Source organism: Microchirus variegatus (genome assembly GCF_963457635.1).
Source record: "Microchirus variegatus genome assembly, chromosome: 6".
Lineage (NCBI taxonomy): Eukaryota > Metazoa > Chordata > Actinopteri > Pleuronectiformes > Soleidae > Microchirus > Microchirus variegatus.
This window is the reverse complement of record NC_139807.1, coordinates 31,105,927-31,122,146: the sequence shown is the minus strand read 5'-3', so window position 1 is coordinate 31,122,146 and position 16,220 is coordinate 31,105,927. Positions and strand designations below refer to the sequence as shown.

The 16,220-nt window shown below is 42.2% G+C and overlaps 1 protein-coding gene across 1 annotated transcript; it reads right to left on the bottom strand.

Moving 5' to 3' along the window:
- Positions 1-135: 135 nt before the first annotated feature.
- On the bottom strand, positions 136-13,002 carry nkpd1 (NTPase, KAP family P-loop domain containing 1; the record flags this gene model as incomplete). Its single annotated transcript, XM_083890869.1, has 5 exons — positions 136-429; positions 2,576-4,014; positions 4,973-5,299; positions 7,719-7,835; positions 12,984-13,002. The coding sequence occupies 5 exons, from the start codon at positions 13,000-13,002 to the stop codon at positions 136-138; spliced, it is 2,196 nt and encodes a 731-aa protein (XP_083746995.1).
- Positions 13,003-16,220: the final 3,218 nt, after the last annotated feature.

The window sequence follows — 16,220 nt, the reverse complement described above, 5'->3', positions numbered from 1 at the left end:
ATACATTTTCATTGAACTGAAAAATGGTTTATGGTCTAATGCAAGTTTCTTTTCACATTTCATCCTCGTTAGAGGTGAATCTCACAGTATATTCTCAAGTTTTTTCGTCTACGATACACACAATCATCGCTCCCTCTATGTAGAGCTGTTCGCTAGACTTGGGTTGGATGAGTAATGAAAGCCAACGTGTGCTTTGAATTTCAAAAGTTGGCTCTGAGGTTTGGAAGGCGCCGGCTGCAGGTTCTTGTACTGCGGCCGCAGGTGTGGCGGTAAACCCAGGAAGTGCAGTCTGAAAGTTGCCCACTCTCCAAAGGTCATCCCCAGGAGCTCTTTAAGGTCTTCTGAATTACCAAACAGCAGTGCCATCCCATTGAGGCCGTTGATTTTCACTATGTCGACGTACTTGCTGTGGAATTCCATCCTTTCCAACTAGGAAAAAAGAAAAAATACAAAAAACACAGAAGAGAAGAATTAGTTACTTCAGTAACTAGGAACTACCATCATAAAAACGTCTGTACCAAGTTTCGTTCATGTACGCTAAACCCAACAGGAGATGACCTACTAGCAACTTTTTTTGCGCGTCCGTTTTTAGCCACTCCCACTTCCAATTGTTTGCGCTTTTTTACCGAACCTTTTAAATACGTAATTTTTTTTACCAGGATTGATGCGGTCGCAAAAATCTGTGAGTTTTGGGGGCATGGGAAAGGCCTCAAACATTTGATTAATTTGCCAGAATAATAATAATAACTTTGCATTTCAAGAGGGTTCTTGCACAGTCGTGCTCAATCAGAATTATCCGTCTCTATTAGGCCCGGTTACCTGGCTCATTGATTGGTTAGGACTTGGTGTTTTGGTTTGGAGAGTGATTCATCGGTTTGATTTTAAGTAGGTTGGACAAAAAAACAAAAGATCTTCGGCCTTCGTGAAGTCTGAACAGCAGGGGATCACAAATTTGACTTTAAGGGGGTCATGGAAATGAGGGAGAAAGCACAAGTCAGAACAGTAATGCGTTTCTTAAGGGATACGGGTGATATTTTATAGGGTATAAGATAGGATAAATTTAGGGAAATTGTATGGTCTGATGGTGACCTATCTCTGGTTCACACTCCAGAGCAGTAGGGGGCGGTAATGCACCTGCACATGAATGCCAACAGTCTGAAAACGTGGGCAAAAGTGATGAGAGCGGATTTGAGCGACGGTCAGTTTGAGAACTTTTTGGAGACACGAGTTGATCTTCAGCTCGATGCGCAGCGCCGTCATCACACAACAGACCCACAACAACAAGGTCAGACCGAACAGAGACTCTGAAGCGTCTCATCAATGTCGTCACATGTATTGGAAATAAATGGGGAACTATTTGGAGTTAGTGGAGTGTGCTCGCTATCATCTCATGGATATATCCGTCCGCTGTTTTCATCGGCACCTCCAGCACAATTCAGAATGACCTGATTAAAAATTAATTAATTCTGATTCAGTGGCAGATGTGATGACAGAGGCAACGAGGGAGGAGGAGGTGAGGAGGAGGAACAAGCATTCTGTCTCCGTTACGGTGGACGAAACAGCTGACGTAAGTAACACCGCTCATGCGCCGTGCGTAATTGCGCATGGAGACGTATTTGCACTGCATTGCAACTTTTGTATTGCCAGCTTTGTGGAACTTTTTTGGCATGTTGTGTGTTTGAAATGTCATTGTAGTTTAGAGGATGCTCAGATATGTGAGATACTATTTGGGGCCCCCTATTTTTTCCAAACTCGAGGTAGAGATTCCTAACTTTTTCCAATTACCCGACAAACACATGAATGCATCCAATACATGCAAATAAAGACAGGTACTTCTAGTTTTAATACTCAAAAATACAATAAAATATGAATCTGAACTTGCCGTTTGGGGGCCCCCTGGTGGCTGTGGGGCCCTATGCAGATGCATAGTCCGCATATAGCAAAAAAACGGCTCTGAATGTAACCAAATATAATATAAAATAAAGGTAACTGCTCCGTAACATATTGCTAAATAACTTTCTGTATTTATTACTTATTTAAGTTAAAAATATGATGCATTATAGATGTAACCCGGTCCGCGATGGTGATGCTGTCACTCAATCGCCATGCATTGTGGGAAATGTAGTTTATGGTCAACCTTAAAGCCTTAAAGCAGCATAGACCTATTTTAACACGGATTTTTAAGACCAATTAATCACTCGCGGGCCACATAAAATGACGTGGCGGGGCCACATCTGGCCCCCCCGGGCCTTGAGTTTGACACATGTGGTCTAAAGGAACCCTGTCCTGTTGGTTTGAGCCTGACAGTGGTTTTAAAACTAGCTATTTGTCTCGACACAATGCTATGACCCGTGTGCTGCCGTTGTGGCTCTTTCAGTCGAAATCGCAAAACAGATTTCTCAAAAATCGTGATTGTGATACGAACACAAAATATGAACCCGTTATTATCTGAACAGTGTTAGTTAGGTTGTTTTCAGATATAAATAGTTCCATTGTTTCTGTCCATGAAGATAAAACAGAGGCTGAATGATCAAATGAACACCGAGAACAATAACATTTTAAAGCGGTTTCTTACCTCCTTACATACGTCCTCTGTGTCCATATTGATGAGCGTTGTGATTGGCAGAGGCGCTAAATCCCTCATCCAACCAGAATCCTTCAGCCTCGACGTCCCTCTGATCTGAGCCAGCTCCTTCTTGATGGTGTGATCCAGATTGACTGTTGCTACTTCAAGTATCTTCAGGTCCTTTACAGTGAACTGGAAATCCACGGTGAGAAACCTCTCGAATATCTCGGGGTCTCCGTCCTGCTCGAGGATCTCCTCGATGTGCTCGCTCATCACGTACAGCTCGGCCCTGGACTCGCTGAACACCTCCCACAAAGTCTTTGAGTCGTCAGCCTTGGCCACGGTGTTGCCATCGATCTCCGCTCTCTGGTGAGAATCTTCTGCGCACTGAATGATCCAGCTGAGGCGACAGGGCCACTGATTGGCCAACACCACCCACGCTGCGATGTATTCTGGACGGGGGAGCGGTTTCTTCAGCGCCATCATGATTATCACAGTCATTCGGATGCAGTTGATCACCCTCCTCATGGACGTCGCGTCGTCCGACATGTACTTGTCCAGATGTTTGTCATCGTTGGTCAAGACGCTCCTCACCATCATCTCCACCTCCTCGTCATTTACGTCCAGTGTCACTGCGGTTTTATCCATCAACGAATTCGTCTCTTCCAGAGGAACAAGCACCTCGGTTACATCTGATGTCTTTTGGGGCTTTCTTGATCTAATTTCATTGTTCCTAATGCTCATATTCTGGAGATGTGATGAATCGCTGGTGAGGCGTTGGAACAAGCTGTGTTTTGATTCATCGCTCAGCGGCGGGACTGTGAAGGCCAGCGTGACGATGCGGTTCAAAAGTGCGTACGCTCTGTCCTCTCGGCTGAAGCAGCCGTCCGCAAAGTTGACTTTCTGCACAATAACGTTAGGGTCTGTAGCCAGAATGGAAATGAATGGACCCTCCTCGTCGGAGAGAAGAATGTTGATCGCTTCCAGAACTGCAACGATTTTCTTTGGGTCACAGCGGTCCAGATTTGTGATTTTCAGCACCACTCTAATCCGTCGTCTCTCAAATATCTCCATAAACTGGACGAAGCGCGACATGACCCACAGTTCCTTCCTCACCTCGTTCATGAAACCCAGTTTGCCGCTGATTCGCTGGTTGTCCATGCCCTTCTTTATGTTCAGGTCCGGGCTGCAGAGGAGGTTCTTCACCATCTGAAAGCCATATCTGGCCGCGCTCGCTGCAGGGACGCCCAACGAGGCGATGACCAGACCCTCCAGCACGCCCACTTTTTTCTTCACGTCCTCTCCGGGTTTCGCCACGGCTTTGGGAAGGTCGCACGTCAGAAGGACAATCAGGAGGATCACTGGAACCGCGAGGACCAACAGGACGAGGAGCCACAGAGGGCAGCAGCAAATCTTCTTGGACCTCCAGTCTTTAACGCCATCCACCACTACCTTAAAACACACAAAAAAACACATTAAACACAGGTTCCACCACTGCCATATGAGAAAATGTCACTGGTTTGAATTCTGGTTTGGACAAGGGCCTTTCTGTGAGGACTTTGCATGTTCTCCACATGTGCACATGGGTTTTCTTTGGGTACTCCAGCTTCCTCCCATAGTCTAAAAATGCAGAGTTTAACTGGACTGCAGGTGTGAATGTGAGAGTGAATAGTTGTTTATCCTAATATTTACCTAATATTGAGTGGCGACATGTCCAGGTTGTTCCCTGCCTTTTGCCCTATGTCAGCTGGGATTGGCTCCCTCATGTGAAGGATAAAATTCTAGAAAATTAGTAAGTGATCCGGGTTACGGTGCCCACCTAGTAAATTCTAATGAATCTAATTTTCTTTTACAAAAATTCATCACCTTCAATGACAGACACAACATCTTGCACTGGCCGATAGGATACTCAGTATCGGTACTAGAGCTGCAACTAACGATTCTTTTCGTAATCGATTAATCTGTCAATTATTTTCTCGATGAATCGATGAATCGTTTGGTCCAGAAAATGTCAGAAAATGTAAAAAAAAGAAACCAAGAAAATATTCACATTTTAAGAAGCTAAAACAATCAGAAATCTGTTTTTACTCACGAAAAAAGCTTCAAACCGATTATCGATTATCAAAATAGTTGGCGATTAATTTAGTAATCGATTAATATTCGATTAATGGATTCATCGTTTCAGCTCTAATCGGTACAGTGGTCCAATATTAAAAATCCGTGGATCAGATTAACTGTCATTCCTCTCTCCAGTGCATACATCCACATCTTTAGGCTCTATTCCACCTGCCCCCTAATCTCACTACAGATTACACTATCATCTGCAATCAACTCAAATTCAAATTCTGTTGTTATTGTCAGTATATGTTTACAAAGCCTTTTTGATTATTCCTTTGATAAGTGCACTTACCTTCCTCTTGATTTCATCCTCTTCATTATATTGAGCCACGCGGTAGAGTGCGAGCTGTAATTTCCCAAAGTTCCACTGCATGGCCTGAAACAGTCGTATTACTATCCCGGCCCAGAGCAGGTCACTGCCTGCGAAGTGCCAGGCACTGAAGTCCACGTACACGAATCTGATGTCGCAGTGCTGCTGGTTCTTCTTCGTCTGAATGGGTCTGTAGAAGATGAGCCGACCGATGAGGGCAAAGAAGCCTGTGCATGAAGGTTTCACCGACCGAGGTCTTCCTTTGTGCTCGTCCTCGATCCTTTCAGCCTCCTCATCCATGTGCACTGAAATGATGTGAGGATGAATGATGTCAATCAAGGCAGAGAAATCTTAAAGCGGACCTAGACCAGAAGTTCCAATTAACGCTGTTTTTTAGTGTGTATCTGCGTCATTACCTTGTTTAAGAAGTCCTGAAGGTTCTAAACAAACAGTTCAGCCACTGCTGAGAACGCTGTGTTTTATTGTAATCTCGGGCTCAGCGAGATCTCTGAAAAAACCCGGTCCGGTTACGTTAACACCGGTTCTCCTGAACAGCAGATCGTCCTGCTCCGGGCACTAGTCCGGGCACATCCGGGTGCATACATTGAATCACAGAAGAAGAATAACATCCGTTGTGGAGGTGTTTCACGAGCGACAGTGTCTTCTGACTCTGGGTCTGACTCCGGGTCAAAGGTCGTCAAAGGGACTGCGGCGGGGAGTCGTGAAGAAGCTATTTTTAAACACTGTTAAAACAATGTTTTGATAATGAGGAGCAGTGCATCCTGATTGGTCCTCAGGACAGGCCGAGCGAAGCTGCTCTGTGCCGGCTCACAGTGCACACCGAGCGTCCACAGAGGCGGAGCTGATCACCGCCGACAACGCCGCTGCCAAACTATAAATACGTCATATCTTAACACACACAGCACATGTTTAGACTCTAAATGGCCAATTCCCAACCTCAAATTATCTTAAAACTGCGTTCCGTGACACAGAAAAGTGAGAAACGGCCACTGTTTCAACAACAGTCTTTCTCTCTCTTTCTCTCTCGGACGCCATTGCTCACTGTAGCCAAAAGCACAACAACCTTGCGCAGCGACACCTACTGATCGGGCGGGAAATTGCATCGCGTATCCGTCCACGACGCAGACGTATGAAGGCTCGTGGGTTTCCGTGGTAACGCAGGCGGATTACGCATTACGCAGTCGGAGAAGTATAATGTGGCCTTCAGGGTGTCTCGGACCGGTTGATTTGGTGTGCACCAAAGTACCGAGATTACATCCACACCTACGCAAACGAACCGAACTGAACGGAGGCACCGATCATGTATGGTGCGCACCAAATGCTGTAGATGTGAAAGCAAATGTACCAGGGATCAATTTATCCACACTAAACCTGGCCGATCACTGTGATTGCACCCTAAAAATACATGTTGGCTTTTGGTTTTCCTCTGCTGGGTGATATATTATAACAACAAGTTGGTGAATTGTACTTCTTTGTCTCTCACCAAGTGATAAAATAACCAGAGGCAAACACTGTGTTCAAGACAGGACAACATACTCTGTTTTTGCAGAAATACATAATCATGATGATGTGACCATCAAGTCTGTGTCCAACATCTGGAACACTATCTGTTAAAAAAAAAAATAAAAGCCTGTGACAACCTTGTGCTGCCAGACCTTCAGGGCAACACACACACACATAAACAAGCTTCAACTTGTCTTTTGTGTTGGAGCCCTTCTATACAGCTGCACATATTTCACTGAGACTGTTCAATGTCAGGTACGGCACAGAGAGGAAATAAAAAAAAAAACCCTTGTATTTTCATGTTTTTGACCTCACATATTTCTCACAGTGTGACTTCATTCTCTGATGTCTCTGAATTGGGGATTTGTCATTTCTTTTCTATTTTGTGCATGTTCGTTTTATTGCAAAGTGAACAAAAAAAAGCTTATTCATTTGCAGGACTTTAGCAGCGTTTATCTGCACAAATTGAATATGCGAAACATATGCATGTTTGTGTAAGTGTATATTCTATCAGTATATATAAAAAAAATCTTTAAAGAAATCCACCGTCTTGATTTCTAGATTTTATTAAATCACATTAGATTATTATTATTATTATTATTATAATAGATTGTTGCCCTGAGACTGTGTAACTTGTTGGCTGAGATTTAGACTTGTGACTAATATAAAAATAATAAGAATTAGCAATAAAATAAAAAAGTAAGCAATATATAAATACAAATACAGAAAATCAATAGTTAAGATAAAAAAAAATGACATAAACGACAAAAGTATGACGTGGGTGACCTTCAGAAATGTGAGTTTTTTGTCGTTAAAGGTGCCATATGTAAAAATGTGGCCAAAAACGGTTGCTACATTCAAATTCAAAATGCCGAGGTCTTTTAGGTTTGGTTTTCTGACGTAACTGGCAACCCGTGGTTGCTCGGCAGCTGAGACTCTACTGAGTGCAATGATTGGTAGACGGCGGTAGGTGGCGCCACATGCCAAAACATGATTTGCAGTCTGCAAAATATATTTTGTCTGTACTGTTGTTGTTGGTGAGTTCAGTTTGTTATATGAACATTATTCCTGAGTCTCTGTGACATATTAGGAGGATTTTATGGCCAGTTGATTTAGATTTATTACATAATGCACCTTCAATTAAAATGAGAATCATCCAGCACATAACAACAACAACAACAACAAATAAAGTTTACACACCTTCCATTTTTTCAAGAATCATGTTGGCTCGATTGTGACATGAAGAGTAGAGTCCTACAGTTGCAGGCGATGGAACCTTCGTCAGAGTCTTGGCCAAAGCAAACGCATAAATGTCCTCTGAAAGCAGAGCAGGAGAGACATGTGAAACATTTCAAACTTTTATTCACATTTATCATATGCAGTGACATCCCAGGTACATGACGGTTGTTCATTCTGAGCAGTTTGCACCAGTGCGACTGTTAACAGCAATGACAATTAGAATTCTCCGTGAGTATATTGTTATCAGACGACTGACTGGAGCTCTTTAAATACTGAATATTCATAACATATTACAGCCTGATGGCGGAGATGCAATCTGGAAAGGGTGAAGTCACCTCCCACCTCCAACAGCCATGACCCGCGAACGTACTCGATGGCTCTACAATAGCTGCTAGATGTCACCTCTCTGTCGTCAACGTGTTAAGCTCGTCACTAAAACAAATTAACACAGCAAAGCATTTTTACTATGTTTGAGATGTGCATTACATTGCATTAAGGGGCGCGAGGTTCCCCAGGCTGGAGAGGAGTCTGTGTTTACAATGGAAGTCTGCAGTCTGCGTGTCTGAATATTACATATGTGGGCTTCGGTTGACCAGAAAATGGACACCTAGCTCAAAGATTTGACCTTGTTTTTGTCAAAAAGAGGCCCCTCAAGGTGTGATTTATAGCAGGAGAAAATATAGCCTTTAAGAAGAGGAGACTTGCTTGCAATTAGTTAGTGCATCTTAGGGATTTGGCTGAAGCTCTCCCAAGCAAGCTGCAGATAAAGATCTCTTTGTTTGGTGAACAGTCTCGTGTCACAGAGTCTCATTCTGCATCATCATCATCTCATCACCTGTTCTTCTCAAGAAGAAAGAAGCCTGACTAAACTACACAGTTCTGAAGTTGGCCAAAATGGCGTCCTTGCCAGACGTGTCTGCACAGCGGAAGCAATTTGCTGACAGACTCTACTAGGGTTGCAAGGCAAGTTTATTTTCTATAGCGCCATTCTTGCACAAGGCAATTCATAGTGCTTTACAGGCAGGAAATACATTTGAAATTAAAACACAATCAATTAAATAAAAAATTAACTATAGAAATTAAAACTGTTTAAAACATCAAACAATTTAAAATCAAGCAGAAATGAATGCAATTTAAAATCAAGCAGAAATTAAAACACAATAAATTCAAGAATCAATTATGAAATTAAAACAATGCAATTTAAAATCATTAATTCATTAAAAAGGAAAGTTAAAGTGGTTAAAATTGGTAATAATATTAGAAATCTGCAGTAAACAATAATGTTTTCAACCCTGATATAAACAAGCAAGTCTAAATATATTCAATATCCTGCACCAAACTGACCGTGGGCCACATTCAGTACATTTACATGACATAATAAACTAGAAAAGCACTCGGAGAGCGCAGACATCCGCCACGGCAGCTCAGTCACTCGTTCCTGGTCCCGTTGCAGACATTTCCTGAAATTTCATCCAAATCCGTCTGTGACTTTTTCGAGTTTTGTTGCTGACAGACGGACAAACAAACTCCAGTGAAAACATATATGTAGTTAGTCCAACTGAAATTTTGAATCAACTTTTTTTTCAAAGCCGGTCTAATGGCAGGATCAGACGACATGAATTCAAGCCAATTTTCAAACAATTTGGTTGATTTAGTTGAATCTGGTCTGACAAGTTTACAGTGTCGGTTTTTCTGCCATGGTGATGATCATGAAAAGACAAAAATATAAAGTTTAGACTGATTAGTCTGTGTTTTGTCTTATTATTTATATCACTGCAGCTCTGAATAACATTAGGACACTAATTTTATGATAATGGAAAATAAAAATGAATCCCCTTGATGTCTTCTATTAGAAAAAAGTATGCACACGCTGTTAAATATTTCCCACATGATTATAAATTAACAAGGCAGTCAGACTGACTTCATCAGACATTAATGAACCACTTTTCTCTGCTGCAATTCACTCTGACATTTAACCCTCAAAAAAAATCTCACATTTATAAGTAAAAACACTCGCTCAGCGTGAAACATAACATTAATTCCTGCACATATTTACAGTGAAGACTTTAATAACTGAAGTATTTAATCGTGAGCATTACTTTTGGTTGTCGCTGTAACCAAAATGTAACCTGCAGACGTCGCTTTTTTATATGAAGTATTTTATTCTTGGTTGTGAGGATTATGCTTTTCATAGACAATAATGCTTCTTTTATATACAAACTGAGCAATGTGATATCCATCCATCCATCACCGCTTTATCCTCCACCGGGGGGTGCTGTGCCTTGTGCGGGGTACACCCTGGACAGTTTGCCCGGCCACATATAGAGACCAACCATTCACTCACACCTACTGTTAATTTAGAGTGACCAATTCACCTAATCCCCATATTGCATGTTTTTGGACTGGGGGAGGAAGCCGGAGAAGCCGGAGAAAACCCATGCCATTGTTCCAACTGGGGCTCGAACCAGGGCTCAAACCTGGTAATCTGGGTCTTCTTGCTGCAAAGGCGAGAGCGCTTACCACTGCACCAACCATGGGCCCCCAATATGATAACTAGCTTTATAATTTCACCTGGTATTAAGATCCGTTATGACAGATTCAAGAGCGCAGTAAAGGTCCTATGGTTCTATATTTGAGGACACGTGGTCACGTTCCTGAGCTGCATGACCACTTTATCCTCCACATGAGGGTTGTGAGGAGCTCGAGCCAATCCCAGCTGACGTAGAGCGAAAGGTAGTGCCACACTCTGCACAGGCGAACAAGGGCCTTTCTGCAAGGAGTTTGCATGTTCTCCCCGTGTGTGCGTGGGTTTTCTCCGGCTTCCTCCCACAGTCCAAAAACATGCAGATTTGGGGATTAGGTGAATTGGTCACTCTAACACCACGACCCTCCGGTGGAGGATAAAGCGGTAGATAATGGATGGATGGATGGATGTTTTTGGACTCTGGGAGGAATCTGGAAAACCTGGAAAAAACCCACCCACACATGCAAACTCCACACAGAAAGGCCCTGGATCGGCCCGGAATTCAAAACAGCAACCTTCTCACTGTGAGCCAGCAGTGCCAGTCACTACTCCACAGTGTCGGCCCAGCGAAGCAGCCGCTGCCACAATAATATCACTGATCACCACATGATTTATTTTTGTAATGGTTAAAATCTCATTTCATTCAGTGTGAGCCGAGCTTTGATTTACTCACAGATATTACACCGGTGGGAGAAGCCAGAGCCGATCTCATGCGGCCACGGCATCTGGCTGCATCCTAATGTCAGGTGTGAACAGTCACATCTAGCACTTCACACATATAATGGGATCACAGAGGATCGGGCTGTTAATACCAGGTGAAGTGAAGCCTCATAATCAGCTGTTATCCCCGAGCAGACGTTGCATCACAGTAGTGCAGTGCTTTTTTACTTTTATCCTATTCCTTTTACCTGTGCTGATATAATATATAAAGTTATAAACTTCTGTTTCCTCACAGTCTCTATGAATAGAGCTTTTAAAGTTTTGACACGAGGACACTATCTGTATGAGCTGAAAATAACATAGGTCAGACATTTTCAAAAATCCCTATTCTATGATTTTCTTTGTTGTTTTTTCAAAAAGTTTTTCCGTAAACAACTCTAAACGCTGCAGTACACATGTCAGACGTGTACATGGCACGTAGTACTGCTACAGAAATACACCAAAACTAGAGCAGACATGACACAAAACGTTATCTTCCGTTCAACTGGTTTTTTATGCCGCTGATGTCTCTTCAATAACTGCAGAGGTGCAGCTTGTGAACAGGGAAGGCAGCCAACTGCTTGGGGGCCCGAGCCGATAGGGGGCCCCCCCGACACTCTGAGCCTGAGGGCTGTTTTTACTGAAATGTGCAGTGAGCAGCCGTCTCCCCGTCCCCCTTAAACAACAATGACATCTCAGTAGGAAACCCCCCTAAAGGGGCCCCACCTCACTTTAACCTGTGTGAAGTTATCGTTCTGCAAGTTGGTAAATGAAGAGGATTATTTACAGTGTAATGTCTATCTTTTTTACTCAGTTTATATATGATATTTTCAGTTATTTACAGTATTTTATTGTTCTATATATTGATATTGTTTTATAATGTGGGTTCTTCTACAGTGTAGTGTATTTTTTTGCTATGTTTATATAGTTTTTTAAAAGCTATTTACAGTATTTTACTTTACATTTATATTTCCACATACTTTTTAATTACAAGGTTTTTCCATGTTTCGGAAAAAAATTATATTTTGAACTCATACATTTTTTGTTGGAGTCAGATTATTTGTAACATAATGGTGCTGAACACTGGTCGGAAGGAAGGGCCCCCTGGGAATTTTTGCTTAGGGCCCCTACAGACTCTAGAATCGCCTCTGAATAACTGCGTGCAGAACACTGTAGCGCCTTCTACTGGGCATAAACTGCTATAGCACACAAATGTCACCGTATTACAATAGCAATCATTCATTTCAAAAAACACGTTATCTTACAGTCCATCCATTATCTACCCCTTTATCCTCCACCAGAGGTGTCACAGGGGGCGCTGTGCCAATCCCAGCTGACATAGGGCGATAGGTTGGACCAGCGTCAATTACACTGGTGTAACACTCATATGTGGAACATAATTTACCAAACTGTCACCGTGTTTTCCTGAAGAAGACGCACAACTCCTTGGGGAATTGTTTATCAACATTATAAATCAAGTGAGTTATTTTTGCAACCAGCTAAATGTGCCCCCCTAGTGGCTATTCAGTATATTCTCATTTCCTTGTTGGCTTCAGAAGGGACTTGGAAGTGTAAGAGTTACATCGTCACTTTGGTGCGGTGTGTTTATATCAGAGAAAAGAACAACAAATACTGATGTGGATGAACCAGTTTGACAAGCGCTCACACTGATTCACTGCAGTTAATACGTCAAAGTCATTGCAGAAATACAACTATTAATGCACATTATCACCTTTCATGTAGGAAGGCTCACTGTTACCGGAATGTAAAACTGATTTATGTGAACTTTAAGTATTTAATCATTTATATATAAGCAGCAGAACGTGACACATCTAGGCCAGAGAGCACAGGTGAACGCAAATGAGTCGGTGACTGTGCGCACAAAGGTGATTAACACCTGAGCTCACAGTGTGTGTGCACACAGAGGCTGTTTGTGAAAGTGAAAGTAGAAGCAGAGACGCAGCTCGTAGAGCAGCGGGTGACGTTAGCAGCAGGTTTCTTACCTTTTGTCGGATTATACATGATGACTGTGTGCGGCTTTCACACAAAGTACTTATTGACCTGTGAAGAAAGAACGAAAGAAAGAAACAGCAGAGGTTTGAGTGCAGGCGCAGCAGAGGGTGTTTGTGTGTTTTCATCTGTGTGTGTGTGTGTGTGTGTGTGCGTAACTCTCTTTAGTTACAGGTCCCTCCTCACTTTCCCTATGTTAGCAACCAGAGATCGATTTCTTATCATGATCATTATTTATGGTGAGATTAAATATTCTTTAGTAAAAGACAATATAACACTGTTATAAATACTGTGTTAAGTTTCACAGCAACGTATACACTGGGGGAATGAATATTACTCTGCTGTGGGAACACTTTATTTTATTTTAAGGTTCTTTTTATTAGCTGTAAGTAATTAGCGATAATTCGCGTTAGCTGTAATTAGCGATTATTAGCGTTAGCTGTAATTAGCGATTTTGACTTCCGCGCTCACTGGGATGTCGCACTGCGCTAAATTCCTGGAATTGTTGTCTCGTGGAGCTCCGCTTTGTCCGTAAAACACGCTAGAGTGCTGGCGAGGGCAACAGCAATCGAAAACCAGAAGTCTGTGAAGTCTGTGAAAATTTCTATTCTTGTCTCCACAGTGCAGCACAGAGTTCTACACAAACTTCCAGCCTCAGAGGATTTATCTGTCCACTGGAAACATGTTATATATGACGACAATGTGCCTGCTAGAGCCTGCGAATGATGACTTGGAAGTAGAACCATATATGGTTCTTCGGCTTGTCCTCATAGGAGAACCCTTTTTGGCTCCAGGTGGAACCTTTATAAAAAGGTTCCACCTGGAACCCTTTTAAAACCCTTTATTCAGGAAAGGGGTTTTAGAGGGTTCTCTGGATCAAAATGAGTGTTACCAAGAACCGTTGAAAAACCCTTTCGTCGGGAGCAGGGTTTTTCCAGAAGCAAATGGTTCCAGTTAGAACCTCAGCCACTGTAGAAGGACCCTTTTGAAACCTTTATGTCTACACTCTTAGAAATAAAAGTGCTACGTAGAACCAGATAAGGTTCTTCGGCTTGTCCTCATAGGCGAACCCTTTTGGACTCTTCCACCAAGAACCCTTTTAAAACCCTTTATTTAGGAAAGGTGTTTTAAAGGATTCTCTGGATCAAAATGGTTCTTACTGGAACCATTAGCGTTCCTGTTTCTTCCAGGAAAGGATTTTTCAGAAGCAAATGGCTCCAGGTAGAACCTCAGCCCTTGTAGAAGGACACTTAGAACCCTTATATCTAAGAGTACAGGCTGAACCCTAACCCCATCTTAACCATACATGTCTTCACCTTAAAATGTAATCATTTACATTATGATTAATGATTTTTTTCCCCATAATGTGACTGTGTAAACACGCACAACATGAGTAATATCACATTTTTTACTTTGCCAGTCTCCCTCTTCACCAAAAAACCTGCATTTAAAATAAAAATAAAATAACAGAAGAAGTATTCAGCTGTTCTTCAGGGCCCTCAGGCACTTGTCCTGTGCTGTTGCAACGAAATCGACGACTTAACAGTGTTGATCCAGTTTAACTCGGTGTAAGTTTTAGTGCTTTTGTTTATTGGCTTATTAATATACTGTACGTCGCGCCTCTGCAGCTCTAGAGGAACACGTCCACGTGGGAGGTCAAAGTCTACGCACAACCACAGGCTATCCACAAACACAGGAAGTGACGGGGCAATAAAGCCAACTGCTTCAGATTTACGTCCTGATTCTAAACGTGTACAGAGATGTGAACGGTTGTGCTGTGTCAATGATTAGCTTGCTTTGTGGTTTCTTTTCCCTACTTCAGAAGAAAGTAAAAGAAAGCAGTGTGACACACGGAAACCCTTTTCTAATTATGTTAAGTTCCCATGAAACCTGACAGATCTGATGGACCACACTCACCTTGTTTTGTTGCAGATGTCACTCCTGATTTTTCAGCAGCAGCAGCAGCAGCAGCAGCAGCAGCTAAGGTGTGGTGAACCTTATATCAACACGATCTAACTGCTGTAAAAATCTGAAAGAGTGACATGAGAGAGGGGGAAAAAAAATGCCACAGGCCACGTCTATAGGCTGCATACTTCCCCAGAAGTGAGGTCACAAAGAAGATCAAATATGAGCCGGAGCTTTACGCCTTTAACACTTCACCTCGCAGTCTCTGCTCACACAGTCTGAGCGGTTTATACCTGAAAGCATTACAAGGCAGGCGAAAAAACGGCCCTGGTGTAAACTGACCAACATTTGCAATCCACAGAAAAAAAATGTGTGATTTCATGTCAAAGGTTTTGAGTTTGCTTCATGGACTGAACTCCTGCTTTTGGAATCCCTCAGGTTGAGAGAGAGAGAGAGAGAGAGGCTGGATTGCTCCTGCTTGGCCTGAACTGACATGCAGAGTAATTACAGAAGCAGCAGCAGCAGCAGAGTCTTTTTCTGCCCAGAGGAGGTTTAACAGGTTTAACTGGAGAATTTTTTTCTTTTTAGTTTTCATTAGACTTTGCACCATTTTTGTGTGCACGGAGCTCTGAAACAACACAAATACAGTAAATCAACGTTGTGAATCACTTCAGCATTGGTCTTACAATCATCATTTCAGATTATGTGGTCAGCCATAGCAAAACTGTCAATAAGTCGGCTGAGGTTATTCACAGATTCTGAAAGTGTGATTTCTAAGCTTTCAACAATGTCTAACACATGTAAATCAGATAATATTTGAAGAAGATGTGGTCATTTGAATGTAGGCACTGCTTAAACTGCTTAAGGGAGAATTTTAGCAGCCTCAAAAATGTACAGCTTCTGGGAGTCAAGAGACAGAATCCTCACATTTACATAGCACAACACAAAATAGTATAAATACATAATATGTAGGTCTATGGTCTAGTCTAGGCCTATATAAGCAGCAGCAGAAATTGTTGATAAAACATGTATTATATATGATATATTACATGTATGATAATAATATAACCTTTTCCTTCGGAGCACTAATGGTTACAATAAGAACCATTCTGATGCAGAGAATCCTTTAAAATACCTTTTCCTTAATAAAGGGTTTTAAAAGGGTTCTTGGTGGAAGAGTCCAAAAGGGTTCTCCTATGAGGACAAGCCGAAGAACCTTATCTGGTTCTACGTAGCACTTTTATTTCTGAGAGTGTAGAAATAAAGGTTCCAAAAGGGTCAACAAATAAAGGTTTCAAGGGTTCTTGGTAACACTAATGGTTCCA